Source organism: Nestor notabilis, unplaced genomic scaffold (assembly GCF_000696875.1).
Source record: "Nestor notabilis isolate BGI_N333 unplaced genomic scaffold, ASM69687v1 scaffold5393, whole genome shotgun sequence".
Taxonomy (NCBI): Eukaryota; Metazoa; Chordata; class Aves; order Psittaciformes; family Psittacidae; genus Nestor; species Nestor notabilis.
In genome coordinates this window covers 69056-92070 of record NW_009922279.1, presented here as the reverse complement: position 1 = coordinate 92070, position 23015 = coordinate 69056, and the positions used below count along the sequence as shown (strand labels likewise).

General features: G+C 39.1%; 1 protein-coding gene across 6 annotated transcripts in view; it reads right to left on the bottom strand.

Annotated features, from left to right (window-relative positions):
- Positions 1-247: 247 nt before the first annotated feature.
- The window catches only part of ENAH (enabled homolog (Drosophila)), a 46625-nt gene continuing 23857 nt past the window's right edge, over positions 248-23015 (bottom strand). Inside the window, exons 4-14 of one of the 6 annotated variants that reach the window (XM_010011533.1) lie at positions 16500-16819; positions 14489-15289; positions 12347-12654; positions 11944-12080; positions 11495-11549; positions 11027-11075; positions 9918-9984; positions 7531-7593; positions 3369-3447; positions 2588-2645; positions 248-1665 (exon numbers count right to left, since the gene is read on the bottom strand). In XM_010011533.1, coding sequence (XP_010009835.1) covers positions 1628-1665; positions 2588-2645; positions 3369-3447; positions 7531-7593; positions 9918-9984; positions 11027-11075; positions 11495-11549; positions 11944-12080; positions 12347-12654; positions 14489-15289; positions 16500-16819 — 1975 coding nt within the window. In that variant the 3' untranslated portion in view covers positions 248-1627. The remainder of the gene's footprint in view (positions 1666-2587; positions 2646-3368; positions 3448-7530; positions 7594-9917; positions 9985-11026; positions 11076-11494; positions 11550-11943; positions 12081-12346; positions 12655-14488; positions 15290-16499; positions 16820-23015) is intronic. The other 5 variants (XM_010011536.1, XM_010011534.1, XM_010011535.1 and 2 more) reach the window with 5 other exon arrangements.

Sequence of the window (23015 nt, the reverse complement as noted above, 5' to 3'; positions counted from 1 at the left end):
GTTGTCTGAAGCACTACAGAGCCAATTCACCGAATTTCTATTCCACTGAACTGTACCACATTAAAAAAAAAGAACAAAAATTAAAGTTTACAAGCATTAAATCTGAACCCCCTGGGAAACAGTAAGGTATCATCTCCCCTAAAAATGATTCTCAAATTGCTGACTGAAACCAATGGCATACTATTGCTGTTTTTTCAGGGTTTGGGTTGTGGGGAGCTGTGGGGTCTTTTGTTGGCTTTGATTTTTTTGGAAGAAGGGTGGTAGATAAAGAGGAGGAGAAGGGGACATCTGCTGTGACTTGATGCTCTGTCGTTCTGAGGTAACTACCTGCTGTCCTGTTTCATTAAACAATCAAAAAAGGATTCTCAGAAAAGAGTGAAGCAGAGGGTCATGGTAAAAAGGTAAAGGACAATGCACTTACACAGGGGCATCCTCAGTAAAGTCAGATGCTTACACATTTGTTCTCTCACCGAGAAATGAGTTCGGTTCACATGGGAGTTTCAGAACCATTATGGAAGTATTACTGAATTTCAAATAGAAAACTGAAAAAAGATACAAAAGGATTAAGTACCTGGTTCCATTAACATGGTTACTGATAAAAGTAGTGTTTTCCCTCATTATTACACATGCATGTAAGATGAAGAAAAAGTGTAGAAAGTAATAAAAATGTGTCACCTTCCCCCTCCCTCATCCCACATCTTTCTGGGCATAAATTAAGCCTTACAAATGAAAAGGCTACTCTGTGACATGCAATTTTTCTTTTAATTAAAAAGCTGGCTGTGTTGTGTTACATTACAAAAATGTCCACATGCATAAATCTAAAAAAAGCCCCAAAATCTACCGTAAATCTACAACATACTAATGATTTACATTTGACTGCTGATTCGCATTATGTTGAAGTCTTAGATTTGGTAAAGCATCGTAACAATGTAGGAAGGCATCTACATCTTTAAACTCTGGACTGTATTTGCTTTTTTCCATTTTCCTATAAAATTGCATGAAGGCTAACTAGAGAGGCTTCCTATCATAAAATTCCCAAATCTTGGTATGTCATAACTGTCTAGGTCATTCACTTACAAATATTGCCCTTTAAAAGCACGCGTTTCTATTTGTTCCATGTTTTATGAACTGAACTTCTACACATCTGATCTTGTAAATTATGCATGGAAGTATCAGATATGATAGGAAGACAAACCTGAGATACATTTGAAGTACAACAGTATAACTTGCTAACTCCTTCATTAATAAAGAAAACCTCTCTGAAAAGCCTTCCCACGCTTTTCCCTGTTTTTTGTCTTAACAACAAATTCTGAAACATGTGCAATTTTATCTTGACATGAGTAGACTTCAAAGCACTGTGATCTTGTCTGATAGGTGTAGGAATTTCTGCATAATCATTACAGTAACTTTAAGAGTCTTTTCCACCCTGCTGTAAAGGTCAGAAAAAAGCTGCAAACTAGGAGGGGAATAGCATATCACCCGAGTGATGTGTCTGAAGCTTTTCAGAATAGGTTGTTTTCTCCCTCCTTCCAAGTGTCTGTCTGTCTCCGTTTTCTTCTAACAGCTCACAAAACATAGTCAGTTTTATACCAAGTTAAAGAGTCACATCGGCTTAGTACTAGTCTTTCTATGCAGTATTCGACTTGCTGAGTTCCTGCCTGATAGCTAAAGAGAGAGAGAGAGAGAGAGAGAGAGAAAGTTAACACATCAAATATTCAAAGTCAAGGCAGAAAGCCAGGATACACAACTGACCCCTTAAAGAAAGCTCGCCCACCTCCAACAGTCTTAGAATGTGAATAACGTATATGTAAGATAGCTTCATGTGGCTTCTGATATTTTACCAGCAGTGGTATCAGTTTAATATCCTTTTTTTTCCTTTTTCCACACTTCTAGTACTTTCCACAATGGAAAAAAAAAGTGTACACCAAGGTAGTTAAGTTACACAGTTTTATTTCATTCTTCACTGGTGGACCTTTTAAGGTTATGCTTTCCCAAATGATAACCCTCAATTACAGAAGACTACTTAGGAAAGTATCTTCTGTTAAAATAAAAATGAAAATGGGGAGAATTCTTTTCTTTGACTCTTATGTTACAGACCAAACAGAAAACTGAAAGCTGGAAGCACAATCATAGAATCATAAAATCGTTAGGACTGGGAAGGATCTTAAGATCACCTAATTCCAACCCCCGCCACGGGCAGGGACACCTAAACCAAGACTCCATCCAACCTGGACTTGAACACTGCCAGGGATGGAGCAATCCTTGTCTGAGTATTACCAGTTTTGAAACACGCACCTCAGCAGCTCTGGATTATTTAAAACTAACCCACCTACCACATGATACTAAGGATAACTGCAAATCACTCAACTACAGCAGCCCTCCAACTGCTTTTAAAAGAAATTATTCGGTGTCAACATTCTACTAAATGTGGCAGGAGAGAAAACATGGCTTGCCACCAGAAGAACAACAGAGCTACTTTTACCAATACATCATTCTCGGGCTAGAAACACATTACACCGACATTGTTGTACACCTGTAGCTAATTACTCTAAGACTGAACAGCAGCAGCAAACAGATTGATACGTACCATCAATGAGTTCTTCCTTTAATTTTGTTAACTCCTTCCTCATTTCATCTAAAATGTCCTGTGGTGTCAGAGCATGAATAGTAGATTAGTTTTGTAACAGAAAAAGCTTAGTTTTGCCAACTGTAACTTTCAGTAGAGAGAAATCTGAAATTCTTCCAACCTTTAAGCCTTCTGAAATACATAACCCACCCTTTAGCTTCCAAGTTAATCACCACAATCTAAAGCATCCCTAAACCACTCTTACTGCAGGTACAGTGAAGAAAAAACCTTCTGGAGAAGTCCTACAAACTGATTCCTCTAGAACTTATGAGAGAAGGGACATACTGAGGTTAGAATTTTGCACTGATGTAAGTGCTAAATAAAAGTAGAAAAAAGTACTACTTGCCATGTCTCTTTAAAATAAAAGCTAGAACTGCTCCTGAGGACTTGTTTGTTGGTTTGCTTGTTTGTTGGGGTAGAGAGAAAGAAAGATTTTTCCAGGCAAACCAGTTTCCCAGTTCTATCTATAGTATCAGCACCACAGTATCAGCACACTTGTGTGTGCTGTCTAACGCAAAAGCAGGAATCAGCATCTGTGCAAAAGTGCTGGGGGCTGTGTGAGCCACCATCCTACAGTTACAGCTCCTAACAATACAGAAACATGCCTGGGGACAAATAATGACTAATAATTACCCCATCATTATCTAAGTTTGGAACTAGTTAGTCGAACAGTTAAAAACTGGTATTAGACAGCTACAAGTTCTTATACCCAAGCTTTCTATTCGAAGCATTATATACATACCTGCTTCAATCTGTCATAATCTAGACCTTCTGTCTGTACTCCATTGGCACTGGGTTGCCCCGTTGGTGTAGATTTTGGTCTGCAGTACAAAAACACATCCTTGAATTACTTGTCACTCTTTATTACAGGATACATAGGACTTCCTCATCAAACTTGCTAACGTTTGTTTATCAAAACCATAGTAAAGAATCAGAATCAAAATAAATGTTGGGAGTGGGAGGGTGGGAAAATCAAGCAGACCCAAAATACCACGCAGAATAGAAAGCAACAACCAAGAATATTTTCCACACACTGGAACTATTACCATAAGTTATTAGTTCAAAACAAGAACTTTTCAAGTGGCAGACAGATTTCACTGTCAGTGGTTTCTGATTTTTTCATAATGGGCATGAAAAGCTGAACGCCTTCAAATGTCAAATACCTTCTCTTCTCCCTTTTCAGCTCCTTACTCATTTCCAAAGAGGCCCTGTCAAAGAAACACTCCCACTGATGACTACATGTTGATGCTGTAACTGTATGAATGCTGTGGAATCATCCTGGCACATTTTCAACACTTGACAGAACATGGGTGAGCAACCTTATCTAACTCTCTTCCAACCTCAACTATTCCATCCATTGCTTTCTAAAGCTATGGAAAGCAAATACTGTAACAACAACAAGATTTATAAGATAATACTTGAGAGGAAGTTGTAGTGTTTTGGACTATGTCACATTCAATATTTGCTTACCTCATACTCTCTTAAGACATCAAAAACGTGCTCACCAAGATCAACTTGTATTTTTAACACACATTCCAGAAGAAGCAGGTTTTCTACCTTCTCACTTCTCTTTTCTGATCCCCTCTGTTTATACACGGTGTAACTCAGACTCATGTACTTACTACGCTTCCACAGGGCCTTACATACCTACAGCTATGAGCAGAGACAGAACCTAGATGCTAACAGTAGAAATGGTTCTCCAAAGCAAGGATGTAGGGATGGATGGATGGATGGACGGATGGAGTGGGACAAAGGGAGGAATATTCTGCTGTCCTTAATTGCTTTTTACATCTTGGTTAACATTCTCTCTCCATTGCCCTATAAAATGTTAAGCCAAAAGAAGCTGTTGATAAAACTGGTAACAGTTCACGTCAGGAATGCTAAACATTCTCCGGTGTTTAGAACTATCACAGTATAACGTTAAGGAAGGGAACTGTATTAGTAGGCTAAACTAGGTCCTATTTTATTGTCCTTGTATGTGGTATCACTGAACAAAAAAGCGTGGCCTAAGCTCAGTGTCTCATTTCAAAATTCTTACATAGGAGGAATTCATGAAACACCACATTTTTCTGGATTTGTTACCTGAAAGTAAAGCCTTATTTATTACCAAGGAAGGTGGCCAAGAACAAAAAAAGACAAACCAGCAGGAAAGGCACAGTTCTCTGCTTTTTCTTCACTCAAATATACAGAATGAAACTATCTTCTTTCAGAACAAAGCAGAGTGTGTGAGGGACACAAGCAGTAAATCCATTGCTATAGTTTTTCCATTTATGTATTTTAATTTAGCTAACAAAGAAAAGCTGTGCTCTCAAAAAAAAAAAGAATAGTGAACCTACATATATAGAGGTTTGTTTTTACAAAATCACTACCTTCAGTTTTCATGCATCTTCTCTTACAACACAGCAGTTCATCCATGAAGAAATTGTCTGATTACACTGTCTTTGCTCAGTACCAGGTGAATGAGCCTCATACTGGATTGTCTGGATGACTTCTAAGACTCAAAATATAACTCCCAACAGAGAAGGGCATGCACACCAAAATGTCATTTTGCTACTAAAGAAACTTTCTCAGGTTTGTGCTTTCCAGCAGATACTTTTACCTCTTGTAGGTTCCCAGTGTGAAAAATACTAAGAAACAACATGGGACATAAGGGTTGCCTATTTTTCCTCCCCGTTCCCTATAACAACATATGCCTGTGTTGTTGAAGAGTCTGTTGCATTCAAGATTCATTAAAACCTTCATAGCTACCAAGTAATTCTGGTGGTAGGACATTTTAAATTGGTATACATGCAAGCCCATTCATCTTTTCAGAAGGCAATAACTCCAGTGTAGGTGGTAGAAACCTCTTGACAATCTTTGTAATGCTTCATGATTATTTCTGTGCACTTGAGTTAGTTATGTTAAGCCTAGTGACACCCACTTAGGAAAACCTGCCAGCAGTTAACCACGCAAAACAGAGTCAGCAAAAGGGACTGTCTTAACTATCCCTTTGCTGCTGGACTTTGCATCGAAGCAGAGAGGTGCAGGAACATTCTGTATTGTTCTACCAGTTTGGTTCTTCACTTGGGATCAAAATACTCAATTGCTACAGCTGTTTAGATGTAAGCTCCAAGAGAGAAATCACTAACATCATAATTGCTTGAAACACACCAAAATGAAATACACGATCTACTGAGGAAGACAGAAGATGAAAGATTCGGTAACTTGGATAGTGGAAGAAACCACAAAGTAGAATTCACCTCATAACCACCAGAAAATCTAGAGTGCGCACTAATGCTATGAAGACAAACCACAGATTAGGATCTGTTACAAACTCTTTAGATATCATCGGTGCTTAGTTCATTATGAAAGAATTCCTTGCTCAAAAGCATTCATCAAGGTGAGACCTTTGGCAATTGCTGCTTCATCATGTGTCTGATATTAAAAGTGTTACTTGCAGTCTACCCCTCAAACTGAACACCGACTTACTCCAAGCACAGCAGCATGAGTTTTTCCAGTTCTCCATATATAGTTTCTGATCATTTCCACTGACTATTGCTTTGTTCTCATATTGCAGCATTTACCCCACATGACTGAAAAAAGAATCAGTGACCTCTCAAATGCAATCTCTGGCAACTGATAATAGGTACCTACTGTCTGCCTTAATGGAAAAACCCAAACAAGAATACACTTGAATATTTTAATAAAATTTCTTATGACTTTAATATTTTAATGATATGACTTTAAAGAAGGAGTCTTCATAGACAGAGTGCTTCATGTTTCTTTTGCTTCAGGTCTTCCGAATAAAAAGACAGCTCTACCAATCATTCTATCTGTTAAAAATCTCAACAGGAAAGTCTCTTCATAAACTCTGTGACTCAGTCTTAAGAATGCATTCCATTTTTGCTTTCCAAAATGTCTGCCATTCTTCATTCAAATGTGAAAGACCATCATTTGTAAACTAGGTTATTTCTGATCTCAGGCAAATCTAGCTGTCCTACCCCCAGAATTATCAATTTTTCCTTCTTCAACTTGCTCAGAAGGAAGACTAAAGGCGAATGCAGTTGCCATTAAGGAAAAAAATTAACTATTGAAATTTAGTGAGTAAAACATCCCAACCACTCGATGCAAAGATGGCTAAAGAGCTCTCCCGTGTGGTTTTTCATAGCATTGCCTAACAGGACAGTGAGGCAACCTCCACAGTCCAGAAAACACCTTAAATCAAGCATGCAAGATAAAAGAGTTTTATTCATGCCAACATGCAGAATACTCCACCCAAGATAAGCAGCGAAAGGGGAACTTTTCATACAAAAGATTAAGTAGTCACCACAATGAGCACCTTTGTGGAAAACAAAGCTGGAATTTGGCTCAGTAATTCTGAGGGGCTCCAATACATGTACCTCTGGAAAAGCTCTTAAAACCTGAAAGCTTTTATGACAACCACTACAGAGAGTAAAACTGAGATCTGCAGCTTAAAATATACATGATATTAATTCTAACTTGTGAATATATTCCCAGCAGAAACATTAATTTCCTTTTTCAATTATTTTGGTTTTCCTTTCCCATGTTTAACTTTACTTAATTTGTGAAAAGCAGATGTGAAAACTCACCTGGAAATTTATTTGCTATTCCTGTGAATGGTTCACTGAATCCTGACATATCCAACAGGAATATGCATTTTTGCATGTGACAACTGCCAGAAAATCAGTAATTACTATAAATTTATAGTTGGATCTTAAGCCATCTCAATTCGCCTTTGATATCATCTGCTTTTAACCAGTCCAAAAATGGTCTCATCTGGACAAACAAAATGTGATGAGGAACCTGGTGGTGCATGTGGTGATTACCAATCCATGTAGAAAAAGTCCAACCCTGAACTGGTCAAAATGGTTATTACAAAGTCTCAAATCCCAACAGGATGATACCTGTTTAATGAATCATAGAACCTGTTTTCAGAAGCAAGCAGATTTTTCCATGGAGATTCCCGTCTACGAAGGGGAGAAACACTACCTTAACAGGCTATAATAGGTCTTAATTTTGTTCAGTTCTAGCACCTTAAATACCACGGAGTTTCACTAGTTGTGTTCCAAGAGTTCTATTTGAATGTTTCAGGAAATACTAAAAGCACATAGCTTAAGTCTTTTCAAAGTCTGCTACGAGAAAAAGGCCCGATTTTAAACATAACACTATTTCAAAATACTCAGAACATTCATTCTGAATAACAACTCCTTCATTGTCTACCTGTTTGGAAGCTCTGAAGAGAAAATTTTGCTTAGTTTCTTAGGTATGCTTTGTTTAATCCCTGTAAATGACTCTCATACTCTGTAGAGGTCAGAAGCAGGTCCTTGAGCCTCACCAAGTGAAAGATATCCCCTTTTGGGAAAGAAGGTATTAGTGTTTCAAATAGCTGTACCCTTTGATTAACTCACCGAAAGAAACTCACTTCAACAAGCTGCTTGCTGAGATAAACTTGGTAACTGTGGAGAATTAATTAAAATGCAAGGATATTCAAGAGAAACCTCCACAAATACTTTTTCTTTCTCGGTCCATGAAACATTTCTCATCCTGGCAGGGCAAACTGTCAACACTAACTAGAAAACTGTACCAGCAGGCTTAGAATACGTGCTATGGCACCTTCCTGTGTGTTATGACAGCACTAGATAATAATACTGATATTCAATAAACATGGAATCCTCTGTAACTTCTGTTCTCTTCTAGGTCAGAAAACATTTTTAAACAGACCTCAGTAACTTCTGAATTTCAGCAGCTGAAACGAGATCAATGAAATGGGATGCATAAGAGAGTTATAAGAAGCTCCAGATGTAGGGACAGGTAGAATAAAGACTTAAGGACATCCCAGACTCCCCGAAGGAGTCTGATATGGAGAGTTGCCCTACTTACGAATCCCTTCACTTTCCTTTCTTCAATTGTTTACCCATAGGGTATCTACAGCCAAAGGGCCAGGTCAGCAACTGTCTTAAACACTATGAAATCTAAAATGTTCTTTGGAATTCCTTACACAAATTATTTCTGTGACAAGTTTCCCCTCAATGCCATGTATTGATACCTCGATCTGTTTGAGAAAAAGAGATCTTGGTTAAAGCAGGTAAGACCTAGTGGGGGTGAGGGGAAAGAATATAGGGGGAAGTCAGGCCTAAAGGTGAAGCAGTATTTTGTTACACTGACAGTATAGCAGGGAGGACTTCACTACCAATGTCACCTGCAAAGTAAGCAACTGGAATCAAGGCTGCAAATATTTTAAGCTCCTTGACTTAATTGTGAAAGATGAACAAGGATACTGGTATAGGTTTAGAGTGTTTAGTGTTGTGTTACAGAACTGAAGACCTCGATGGCAACTTTAACCACAACTAATGTCCCTTAGAGAATAATTGATTTTTCTTCTGTAGTCACCAAATCGTGCATAGTTGTTTGCAACAGGCCTGAATTTTAGGGAGAATTCAAGTAACTTCAAACACAGCATTCTCAATTTAATGTGATTTATTTCTCTCAAGAACTTCAGGTAACTTTGTCAGGTTATCACAGGTCAGAATCCTTTAACCTCTGTACACAAAATTTATATGAACTCTAAAATGGACCACAAACCTTCTTAATGTAAATGGCACTTAAATACACCTCAAAAAAACCAAAAAAAGCTAAACCAGCTATTTCACTCTTGCATTACTGAAATGCCTACCAAAACACCCAGTGCCTACCAAAGTTCCAGCTGACAAGTTACCAAAGATTGGTTAATGCACTAAGGATGTACAGTATTTATACTATCCTTTAGGATGGACTTCTTTGGATTTGTACAAGTCAGTTACTGAAAACTGTCACAGGATGAAATCTTAATAAGATGCCTTAAATATCTAGATAACCATTCTATGTCTAGCGTGAAATTAGAAAGGAGAAAACTTATTTGCTAGATTTACTACTGAACATAGAAATCACAGCACTCAATTTGGTTTTTCCTTGCAGGAAACTTCAGACTTTAAAATTTAAATAAATAGAAAGAATTAAACATTGCTGTAGGCAAACACCTACCTTAATAATTGAAGTTACACACCAGCAACTGTTAAGGAAACTTTTGGGGGGTTTTACTTTGGACTTTACTGTTAAACATTTTGTTTACTAGCATTCTCCAAAAGCAACTCTTCATTCCTAATTAAAACTGACAAAAGCAGTTTCACAGTGCTAATTTTAAACCATACATTTTGCTTTTAATACTATTAAGGCAATTTTTACTATTTCAGTCCAGTAGCTTTAGCAGCAACAACAAGCATAAGGAAAAGATAGCTGGCACAAAAGGGAGTACCTGGAGATAACAGGTGACTTGCTTCCATTCACTGTATTTGTTCTTTCCCAAGGCTTTCTTGTTAGTTCTGGAAAACACAGTGAGAAGATTAAAAACGGTCCTTTTCTATTTGTTGTGCAACTTGTGTGAGGAAACTTCAAGTACCTGGCATTAAGTCAGACTTTGTGGAGTTTTGTTTTGGTTTTTGGGTTTTGTTAGTACACTGCACTAGTTCTTTCATGTTAAGCTACCATCTGTTGTATTTATCTTATTTTCAGTCATACTACCATTTATGTTGTGATGGCATCTTGAAGTCTCGCTTTTGTTCTAGATATCGTAAATGCCGTTTGATTCTTAATCCAACTGGGAGGATGTCTGCCTGTACCTTATGTATCTGATTACTTCAGTTGTGAAACATGGAATTCTGGAACTCTAAGCAAGTAGTCAGCTTCAAATACCAGGGGATGGTAGGTACTATTAAAGGACAGGAAAAAAAGGCCTTGAGTGTCACTTGAGTCCTTGTAACACATGTGTTTACAGTATGAACACATACCCATGTTGACATCACAGCTTGGCCAACTACAGATTTCGAGAGATACAAGCTTTCCTTGCCACCTGCAACAGAAGTGTTGGCTACACACTTCCAAACACTACCACAAGCGTACCTCAGCGCAGGAATCATGATTAAAGAACTTCTATTCCATGCACTTATACTGATTTAGAAAGTGCACCTGCATGCAAGGGAATCTTTACTGAAATAGCTGGGACAACTCTTCCTGTCTGACTCTTGATAGTCTTGTAAATCTGTCTTGAAGGACATAAGCTCTTGTCCCAACCTGTGTCCTGCAATGGCTGAGACAACTTGCTTTCACGTTCAGTACCAACTGCTTTGTGTGCATCAGACCCACAGTTTCAGGAGGACCCTATACCAAGTGCAGTGTTTCACTAAATGTTCTTTTTTTTCTGTCATCTTCTAAAATACTTCTGAACCAAGACCTGTTCTACAGCGAAATACCAGGCTGTAATCATAGGAGAAGAGGGAGGATCCAAAATTCAGCAGAGCTGACTGAGATTTGTCATTAGGTTTTAACATTATAGAATCACAGAGTTGACAAACCTGTGGTACTTACCAGGTGTGCTTGTTGAAGAAACCTTAGAAGTTGAAGACTCTGATTCTTCCTGATTAAAAGGGAGGAGAGGAGGAGAAAGGAGAGGGGAGGAAGAGAGAGAAAAAAATGTTTTTGACTAACAGATTAATCTCAACTGTTTAAATATTTAACTTATCAGATAAGTTGAAGACTCTGATTCTTCCTGATTAAAAGGGAGGAGAGGAGGAGAAAGGAGAGGGGAGGAAGAGAGAAAAAAATGTTTTTGACTAAGAGATTAATCTCAACTGTTTAAATATTTAACATATCAGATATATTTAAGTGGTTCTGTTCAGTTGTGTGTACAAAATGTGCAAGCACTAGGCACTTCGCACAATAGTGGTTATGTGTATATATGTATGGTAAAGAACAAATAATCTCATGTTCACCATTAGAATCTCTCTCATAATCTAGTACTGAATAATGTGAAGTAGGTAAAATTTTGCAACTCACAGTTTTATCTTCTTTCTGCTCTGGTTCTGTTGATCCCTTTTCAGCAATTCTTCTCCTATAAGCAGAGACAAAGTTACCAAGATCATCATGGCTTTAATATGGAAGAACACTGTTTAGTGTAATTAAAGACATAAACAGCTCGACAGCTAGGATAACTGAAAATCAGTGTTTAGAAAAGTGCTTTCAAAACACTTTCAAGGGCAAATCCCTCCTGCCAAAGTGACTGTGCAACTCTTTATCCCCTCCCCATCTGCTACACAAAGACTTACACAGAAGTATTCGATTACACTCCAGTAAAAATGGCTATTCATAAAACATTATCAGCTTCACAAAGCAACCACATGAGCAAGCCAATGTTTGTTTGATCTTTAGCCAGCTGCAGAGAGGCACCCAAAATCCTACCTCTAAGATGACTAAGCAGCTGGAGCACAGCAGAAACAGCTCCTTACCTCCTGGCCAGCAGGGCACTCATTTCTTCCATCAACCCACTGCCTCCCAAAGGAAGTGGTCCATTTCCACGGCCACTGTCTGTTTTAGATGAAGCAGAGCCTCCTCCTCCTCCGCTTGAACTAGAGGAGTCTTCACCCTTCATAATACACAAAATAACAGCAGATGTGCAAATAAAAGGATAGCTGACTTAATGAAAGAAGCAAAGTTCACATACAAGAAAGAAACAACTGTATGAAGAACATGATGGGCTGGTAGTACATCCTGTAATGCTTTTTTAGTAATGAAGCAAGCATGCCCCCAAAATCTCAATACTGTTACTAATCTTGAACAAAAATCACAAGCAATTCAGGAAGACAGGATTTAGAGACAAGAATCAGAGAAAGAAACAAGAGTTGTATTTACCCGTGAAACTTTCCTAAGTTTGGCTCCAGCAAGTGCAGCTGCTAGTCCAGTTAAAGGGCGATTTTCTTCGGACACGAATCCCACTGAAAATCCAGAGGCAGGAAGGGGGGGAGCAGGAGGTGGAAGGGGAACAGAAGGAGCTTGGCTAGGAAGCGGAGGAGGTGGCGGCGGCGGTGGCGGAGGCCCTGAAGGTGGAAGTGGAGGTGGTGGTGGTGGGCCAGGAGGAGGTGGGGCTGCTACTGAAGACTGAGCTGGGCCAGGGGGTAGGGGTGGTGGGGGAGGTGGTGCAGGTGGTCCTTGGACAACACCTAGTATCAAAGAGAAAACACAAAGACTGTATTAAGGATTTAGAAAATAAAGGTCTTATTTCCATTGAAATACTGGTTCTTTTGCTCAGTGTATGAGACATTTATACTGGTAAGGGTCCTTTTCACAGGCAAGGAAACACTGCAAGTTTAAGCAGGAGAGAAGTATTCTTATTAAATGCACTGAAAATATTACACAGTATGCTATGAGAGAACAGACAGCTTCAGAGACATTTACATACAAAACCCCTCCAGTCAGGTTCTGTGCTGCAACCAAGAAGTATCTTATACTGGGAAACAGGCAAAGCTTTTTATGAAGAGTCAACTAAGGCACCAGCATTGTAGTGAGTAGGAACAATCTGTGTGTTTGAATGGTGCTAACACAGAGTGACTTTTGATTCTACTAACAGGCACTTAACACTCCACCCAAACATCTGAACCCTGGAACAGTTTGAGTTCCAAAATGTTCTAAGCTGTATAAAAATCTTTCATATAAAGAACATTCCAGGAATCAAGTTTAATAATTTAATAGAAATGCTAATTAGTGAGTTAGAAGACTGACATGTTTTAAGCTGATGGGAACAAGCTCTTCTATTTTTTATCTATGATTCCTTTGATGCTTTAATTTTGCATTGATATGCAATACAAAAATGTGTTTTGAAGCAACACTATTCTGACGATCCCTGTGTTGTTATGATAGGAACAGTTTAAGAAACTGTGACTAAGAAAACAGCCCCACACATCCTCCCCCTGCCTCACCCAAACTGCCATGAGCGACTAAAAATGCTGAGCAACTACCTTAAGCCACGTCTACAGGCAGGAATTTCACACACGTGTCTTCCTGGTTTCCTACTCTGCTGACCAGTGTGTAAATTTAAAAGCCCTTTAAACTCTCTTGGTGACACTGAGCATCCAAGTGCACACTTTCATTGCATACTACACATGAGGCCATTCACCCTATTTCTACTCCCTCCCAAAGTAACTCACACCTTTATTTAAGACAAGAGGGTATAAACAGGATCTACTCTGCATGGCTCATGTGTGATGAAGCCACTGTCTGCTCATCCCTCAGGAGCTCCTCTGCCCACATCTTTAGCTGAGGTACTGCAAACCTATGTACAAAGACCTAAATCTATTAAATCAATATAAAAATCAGTATTTGGGTTAACATTTGCATCCACGTAAACCACATTTCTGTCATATTGGTAGAGCTTCCATTAAGACTGTCACCTGCTTAACCAAACTTTTTTCTAAAGTCTTTTTAGCTATGCTGGTAGAATACTACAGGAGACCTGGTTTTATATACATATATGCATGCATAAAGCCATGTATCAAAATATGACCACTATCCAGAAAGAAATGCTGTAGGCGTCACATACTACTTCCTAACTTTGAAACGATCTGGAGTATCAAAGTGGTTCAGATTATTCCTTGCTTAAGGTCATTCACATGTCCAAATCTGCACAGATGTTCTTCCACATTGGCTGCCATCAGGAAGCGAATTATGATTATTATTTGCCTGTTAACACCATGTTCCAAATAAACCAACAGTGCAAGGTTTACCAAGCAAGTATTTGACAAGCTGTGTTCTTGCTGAGCGCTTAAGAAACCACAATTTTACTTATGTATGACAGGCTACAGAATGCTGGCTCTTATCCATGGAGCTTTAAAGTGTCCCTTACCCGAGTTTTCCAAACGGTATTTCATTGTGGTATTAAGATCACTGCAACTCTGGAAGCATTGTATTAATTCTTCGGGGCAGTTACAGGCTTTGATACCAACTGGTTTTGAGTGCATTCCTGATTAGTGCATTAGTAGCAATAACAGAAAGCCTTACCCTGCTGGGTCGTAGGTTCAATCGGCTGAGAGGCTGCCTGCAAGACTGGCTCAGAAGCAGAGGAGTCTCCCAGCACAGAGTTTAGAGAGTTCTCAACAGAGGCAGGGGTAGCTGCAGAGGGAGAAGGGAGAACACTAGGCTTGGATGAGGGAGTCGAGGCATTCGGGGAGTTGGGAGAAGGAGAAGCTTGAGGTCCAGAGAGTGACAGAGGCGGAAAGGAAGGCAGTGGGGGGGGAGGAGGCGGCGGAGGCGGCGTTGGACCTGAGGTAGAAGGTGAAGGAACTGGATAAGCCAGGTTTTCAGGAAGCCCGTTAGGAGCCGTGGGAGACGTGGACATTTGGGTCACTGGATTAGAAGCCGACACTGGGAGGACAGGTCTCGGACCAGTAGCTTTGCCTGGTGGACTGCTTATCATTACTGGAGGAGATGGGGGAAGTGGGGCAAAACTGGGTGCAGACCAGGCAACAGGCTTTGTATTTGGAGGCAAAGTCGCCATGGCATTGACAGGTGAAGGGGGCCGAGAACTTTTGTTCAGTGGACGAGGAACCGTAGCATAATGGGGGAGAACAGGGTGGAAAGCTGAGCCTAAAGATGTAGCAAAACGTGATGCAGAGTGCCTTAGAGGCGGTGTAGGGGGAGTGGAAGTCGGTGGTGCAGAAGTCACTACAGCATACTCCGGTGTGGCCTCTGACATTGGTGCTGAGACTGCTTTTGCATATGATGGAGGAGGTGCTGAAGGAGGCTGGCAACTGGAGTATTCAGGAAGTGGAGTGCTATACGGGGAGTTGTCGAAAGATGGAGCTGGACAGAAGATGGAAAGCAGCAGCAAAGGCAGGATAAAAAAAGGAGAAAGAGAAAAAGGGAGCTAATGAAGCAACAAAACCAGCATTCAAACAAAATGTATAAATGTAGACTACAGTTAGTACCAGAGGATTAGGCACAAGTGAAAATACTGTTAGGAAAGTTTCACATATTATCAACAGCTGCTTGTAAGTTTTACCAACTATATTTGTGCCAACATTTGAATTTACAAGTATGTTCTAGAATAAGTTCTCTCAAATCCCATCTGTGAGATGGATTAGGCATAGGGTCGATTAATGAATCTTTTATCAGCTTTTATCTTCTTGTTTGGTTGCAAACTGCAAGCAAGTGTAGTGATCTTAACATCTGTTACAACTCCACTAACAAAACTCATACCATAGGCAGCAAGTATCATCTTTCTCTTCCCCAGAAAAAGCTCCATCGCAAACTTGAAAGTACTGGGAATAAAAATACCAATAAAATCTTCTGCTTTAAAATGACAGCTCTTACATAGTGTTCCTTGATTTCTACTATGAGCTGACTTACGTAAATGGAGTTTGTTACTAAAGAACAACCAACTGCTTGACTAATGTTCCATTATATTACCAAAATGCAAGAGCTTTCAGCTATCACTTGATACATTCCCGCAGGCAGTGCATTATCTTATCTACAAGCACATACAATACATTTCACTGAAGTGTTACTACAATGCTGAATTAAACAAGACTTCATACTGAAATGCATTTCTTGCACTACTACTTTGCCTTATATAGTTACATACCTTCTACATTAATACACTCAACCTGATATGTTTAAGGAGGTTTTTTTCCGCCCAGTTTATGTAATGAGAATACATCTTGTTGAATAGAGCAAACAATGATATGGTATTTAGCAACTCATCATATTTTAACCTATGTTGGAGGCACCCAATATGATTCAAGCTCTTCAAGCGACTGGACTATGGCAATGGAGGGAGCAAGAAGCACAAATAATTTTATTACAGAGTTAATGGAAAATTATGACAGGAAAGTCAAAGCTCTTGGACTTCTTGCCATAGAGAAAGGAAGCAATTTCAGCAAATAGAAGCCTGAAATACTGACTGTTGTTACACAGCTGTACTCACTGCCCTCTGTGGCTTCTCTCCCAGCTCCATCACCCAAACACAAAAAGTAGTCTGGTACTTGAATACACTTGGGTTTGAAATTCTTACCAGCATTTGAAATTCTTCTCTCTCTTTCCCATTCCAACTGTTCCCTTTCCAACTGTTCTTGCCGTTCTCTTTCTTGCCTTTCCCGTTCAAGTCGTTCAAGTCTCTCTCGATCCTGCCTCTCTTTCTCTTGTCTCTCCCTTTCTAGGCGCTCTTGCCGTTCCCTTTCTTGCCGTTCTCTCTCCAGTTGCTCCTGTTCTAGGCGCTCTCTTTCAAGTCTTTCCCTTTCTAGCCTCTCTCTCTCCAGCCTCTCCCGTTCCATTCGTTCACGATCCAGCCTCTCCCGTTCCAGCTCCTTCTGCCTCTGTTGCTCTTGCAACTGTCTACAATCGTGAAAAAAAGGGAAAAAGACTGAGCTGCAAAGCGAAAATCAGTATCAAGCAACTGTTAGAGGACAAGAGATAAACTAATCAGCAATCTCTGCACCAGCAAGAACACAAGCACAGCATTTGCACCTACATACAATTCTTAATTCCACATGTCATTTTTCTGAGCTGGATAATAGCTTTATTATGTCGACAGTAACAAGAATCATATATCCAATTTCCTCTTAACTAACTTAACATTAAGAGACAGCTTTCAAGAGGTAAGAATAGAAAGCTGCTGTTGCTAATTTACTAACTGATACAATCTTCCCACTTTTGGGATGTGGAGTTACATTTGTTCTTTGCACAGTATTTTATACTGTGAAGCAGCGAATAAAAGTACAGTGAAATAGCAGTAATACAAATACTTATTAGAAAAAAACAGCCCCAAACAAATGAAGTTTTTTAGATAAACTAGTCAGCTAGTATTTATCCAAATCTTACAGAAGAATCAAAATGCACACATCTGTCTCCACTTGCATAATACACATAGAACTTATCTAGCATCAAGGCAAGAACACTCTGAAGGCAGTGGAAAACTGGACATGGTCAGAAAAAGATCCAGGGTGCAGCAGCCATGGAAACTCTGCAGGGAGTTGGCAGGGTTTCCAGCTCATGGGAGTCTTTGCAAAGGAAATCAGAGAGAGGGAATGCATGGAGAGGAGGAAAACGAGTAAAAGCCAGGCATAGGAAACAAAGAACTTCCTATAGGTAAGAAGGAATTGTGCAAAATTTGCTGCCAAAGCCACTAGTTTGGCTTTGAAAGAAAGGACTTTCCTGCAAAACCTTCCCTTTGGAACAGGCTGCCCAGAGAAGCTGTGGCTGCCCCATCCCTGGCAGTGTTCAAAGGCCAGGTTGGCCACAGGGGCTTGGAGCAACCTGCTCTAGTGGAAGGTATCCCTGCCCATGGCAGGGGGTTGGAACTGGATGAGCTTTAAGGTCCCTTCCAACTCAAACCAAGATGCTATGAAAATACAGTGGGAAAAGCTGTAAACAACCCTCCTGCCTCTTTTCCTTACTTGTTTTATATTTTGTTCAGGTTGTTTGGAGGGTGTAAATTAAATTTAAAAGAGACAAATGTATCTAGTAAGCTAAAATAATAGCTTTTTGATTTTCAAAGCTTTTTCATCTCTTGGGAGAGCTTACTATCACAAAACAAAAAATAGGCACATCCTCCTCACAGCTGTGGCCAGTATGTTCCTGTCAGTAAATATCACTGAAAATGCTGTTAGTTTTTATCCTCTGAGTTGTTCTTTTCCAAAAAAACCCATTAAGTTTAAAATCAAAAGCTCGTACATTAAGCACGGCAAGAAAAAAAATGGCTGCATTCTTTAAGAGGAGAACTGAAGATAGCTTCTCAACAGATACAAACTACAGCCAGCTTTTAACTATAAAGCAAAAAGGAGACCTAAATTTTGACACCGTGAACTACGAGGTATGTGTTTTGTATAGCCTGCCGCTGGGCAATCTTATTTGGAAAGGTCATTGGTAATTCTATACTACTTGCTTAGAGCCATATAAAACTGAAGTCTGAAAATGCAGGGGACTGCAGCTATTTCACTTCTATTCATGCCCAGAAAATACCGGCAGAACTGGAAACCCCAGCCCATGCACTGTTAACTACTGATGTCCATCCTCTTTCAGACTAAAGTTTTTCCTTCATAAACAATATTGGAATTTCATAATTACTATAAGAAATTAAGTTCCAGTTACATACAGCAAAAGTACTTTTCCTTACTGAATTTGTCACCCAACATCTTCAGAAGCAGCAAAATAGCTCTGCTCCTGTATCGGTTCTTTCCTCAGCTTCTGCTCTCCCATATAACAAAGTTGTAACATCAGTCACTAAGAAATTAGGGTTGACTTTTTCACCTTGTTAAATTCTTGCTTTTAGCTTCAGAAGTCCGTTAAGAAGCCTGGTAATTGACTGACAAAAATTTGGAACCAGTAGAGGATTTCTACGGAATATCAACACAATGCAACATAAACCACAGAAATTTAAGCTCCAAAAGATGTATTAGAAGTATTTTTGGCATTACATATTTGCTTGCTCTGTATTGTACAAGAATAGTTTTACTACGTGCTATTTTTCCCTTGGATAAAATCTATTATTAGAGGAAAGCATCATGGCTAACTTCAGCTTGGTCATCTTTGGCTCTTTATTTGTAAAGGAGACGTGGATGCATGTATGTTTGTAGCTAACCGGTTATTCAGAGCTGGAGTCAACATTTACAGACTCCAAAGCAGCTTTATTTTGTTCACTCATTTTCATTTATTTGCCAGAAATTAGTATATTCTACCTAGAAATGTACACACTGTTAACCCTAAAAATAAATGTAGATAAGGCATTTAAGGTCATAGACATTCCATGTCATATTTAGTTTATAAAACTAGAAGGTATCTATTCACAAGGTTTAACAACACATCGAGCAGATGCCAGGTATTTAAATTTTCTTTTTCTTAAGTTCTTCATCTCTTTACAGAAATAGAAACTCGATATAGGTCACTTCTCACATAAGAGGAGCGTCACCAAGGCAGTTCTGCAATAAGCCAAACCAAGAGCTGTGCTATCTCCTATTTTCCTAACAACCTGGAAAAGAAACAGCAAGATGCTCTTGACTGTGCTCCTTAATATTAGGTTATTTAGGATAGCAAGGATGATGGACTGATTATGAAGAATTACTCATGTATCTTCCAATTCCAAGTGACTGAGCAATAAAATTGGCAAATAAAACTCGATTGAGATATAAATGATGCAGGGGAGAGAGGGAGAATCTGCTAAATTTATATATAAAATGTTGGACTTCCAGTCGACTGCTGACCAGGAGTGAGATATTAGTGTTATGACAGACAGTTCTATGACCATATCCATTCATTGACATCTTCTGTTCAAAAACATAGAGCAGATGCTACACATTAGGAAAGGATTACAGAACAGTATAGAAGATACCATCATTCTGCTTCATGAACTCCACATCTCTATTTCCGCCTCAGAAGGGGAAGAAGGCAGAACTGAAAAGGTTCAAAGAGCAGCAACACTGTGATCAAATGTACCAAACAGTTTCCATTTAAAAATAACTAAAGAACCTGGAATTCTGGATTCTGCATAAGACAACTGGATGTCTACAAAATCCTGAGTGATGAGGGCATTGTAATACAACAGCTGGGAGGGAAGATTTGATGCATCTAATAAGAGCAAAGCTGAAAAGAAGAAAGCATCTCTGCACATCAGGCAGATGAACTATGGAACTCCTTGCAAAAGCAATTCAAAAGCAGGAAAAAAGCCTACAGGGGGAAGGAAAACAAAACAAAAACCCCAAAAAACACCCAAGAAATAACAAGCCACAGGAGGTCATTTAGGAAATGGAAACTGCATCATGCACAAGAAGTAGTTGAAGCAAAAATGGCCTCGGGATGGAAAAATACCACAGGGAAGTATTCCAGGTGTTTGCCCTAGCCCAGAAGGGTTTCACTTAAAGCTTTTCTAACTATTGAGAAGGATACATGCACATGTGTGTGTATGTATGTACTGTATGTAGGAGAGGTGTGGATGTGAGTCTCCATAGGGCATGTAATTACATGTAATTTTGATTAGGCATGCATCTTATGCTGTAATTGCATGCATTTTACAACATAAAATGCTGTAACTGCATAAGATGCATGCCTAAATCAAGCAGCTTTGGACTGACTAGTTATCCCATTATGTTTTAGTATGTTCCTGAAGCTTACCTGGGTGTTTTCTCCTCTTCAGAGAGCTATGAAGAACACAGTGCCCACATATCATAGAGAAATGTATCTAAGTGGTTATATGATTTAAACCACATATCATAGGGAAATGTATCTAAGTGGTTATATGATTTAAACTTGATCTGAAGCAAAATATGTCAGTCAGCAATCGATTCTATCAAACTGCACTGGCTGTTTACTAAGACATAGATAAAAGGCAGTGAGATAATCACTGTCATCTACACAGGACCTGAATAAGAAGTTCTCATTATTAAATATTGAGTGACTCCTTAGTATTTAATATTATATTTTTGTGAAAGAACCCTCACCTTCAATTTCTGCAGGAAATAAAGGAAGGAAAGCAGAACTTTTTAAAACGTACAAGTAAAAGCTATGTACAAGATGAGCACTTCACTTACGATACAAAAGCTCTACCAAGAGAGGGCAGCAAAATACCTTGCAAGCATACATAAAATTCCCATGCAGTAAGATGTAAGATGAAATACATCATCGTTGAGAATAACTTTATGCTTATTCTCATTATATATTGTTGAAGCATATATGTAATATATATTGAAAAGCAAATCAAACCAAGCCCACCACTACCCCCAAACCAAACCCATACCTCACAACCCACTATATTTTTACAGTCTTTTTAACAATTTTCATAAGCCTTTCAAACAGAAAGCACACAAGTGGCACAGGTCAAAATGTCAGTATGTCAGTAATGCAGTCAAGTTGCTTTAACACAGCTTAATGAGCAAGGATGAATTTCATTAAGTGGGAGATCTTTCTTAGCTTACAGGTGTTACAGTTGTAGCCTAAAAAGATTAAGAACTCATTTTGAGATCTGAATTGTATTATGCAAAAGCACTAGTAGATTACAAAGACCCACTACACATCAATTAAAGCATTTCTGAAACGTCAGGACTCTGCTGGTTCTACAACATGAGTATGTTCAAGAACATCATGAAAGCAATACATGAAAATCCTTCAGCCTTAGAAAGCATGGCATAGCTACCAGGACAACTCTTGAAAAAACTAAAAAGGTAGCAGAAATGCCGCAAAAAGCCATCTTACAACAAAATACTCATGATGCTAATTACTTTAAAAGTGTGAATTACTAGAATCCAAGAGCTAATTTGCATTGAATAGCTGAGATTGCTCTAAAACTATAAAGTACCTCAGTCATACACAAGGTTCTGTTACACACTGGTTTAGATTCAAATAGCCAACCTCACAATTTCGGAACAGCTGCTAGCTTTGTCCCACATCCTACTCATGAAACTTTCTTTTTGGATTTTAACTGGTTTCGTGCCAAAAGCATCTCAGGAAACTTCACTCTGGGGTGTCTGGGGAGGAGAAGTTCTTGAATTATTTTTTTTAATTTTTTGATGTTGTTTTCAAATAAACTTACTTTGATATTGCAACAGTTTTTAAAATTATTTCTCCTCTTGCCTGTACATGTTTATCCAGTTAAGGAGGTATGACAAGGTATTGTCAGAGGATGAAGAAAGAATCATATTTACAATAGTTACTTGTGACTTTTAACTTTATCACCTTTAATCCTGCAGCTCTCCGGACAGCCAAGAATCAGGAGCATGACTACATTCTTGAAATAACACAAGGAGAAAGATGCAGTAAGCAGAGTTACATACACACTGCTGAAAAAAACCCATATTCCATGATGGTGAAAGTGTTCAGGATTTCTCCTACATTACAGCTGCAAAGCAGAATTGCAGTTAATTTACACAGGTACACGCAAAGCCTTCTTAGTTTGTTCTGAATCAGATCATAAAAGGAAATAAGAAGTACTCCTGTCTCACCTCTTGATGTTATATGAAATAAGCTGATACCACATGTACACCAAGCTCACTTTCCACTATGCCTTTAGCAAGTACCACCACTACATTCAACAACTAGTGTGCGTGATCATCAGCTAGGAATCTATCCCAAGTTAATACTATCCATTATCTTTAGGTCTGGATTGGAGGCAGTGGGTGGGAAATAGGCGGTTGTTTTAGCTTCTGCTCCTAGAGGTGAATGACTGACAAGAGATCCTCTGGTCCTTCTGCTAAAAACCTCAATTAAAAGAATTGAAGCCTCAACCAATTCTATTAAAATATGGCCATTACCACATGGGGTGAAGGGAAGACTCAGAGATCTCAACTATATCAAGAAACTTCAGTGTTTACCGGGAAAACAACATTCTGTGTCAGAGCGGACTTAACAGCCAGAGAGAACCCACCCTTTTCTGGAACACTTCTCACATTTAAGCCTGTACCTTGGTCATCTACTGCAAGTGTCTCGGTTTGTGTCCTGCCACCAGAGGAAGTATGCCTAAACAGAAAGCAACTCTCACGGTATCAAAAACCAGAGCTGTTGTCACAGGGGCACGAAGATCAAAAACCTACACGCAACAACTCAA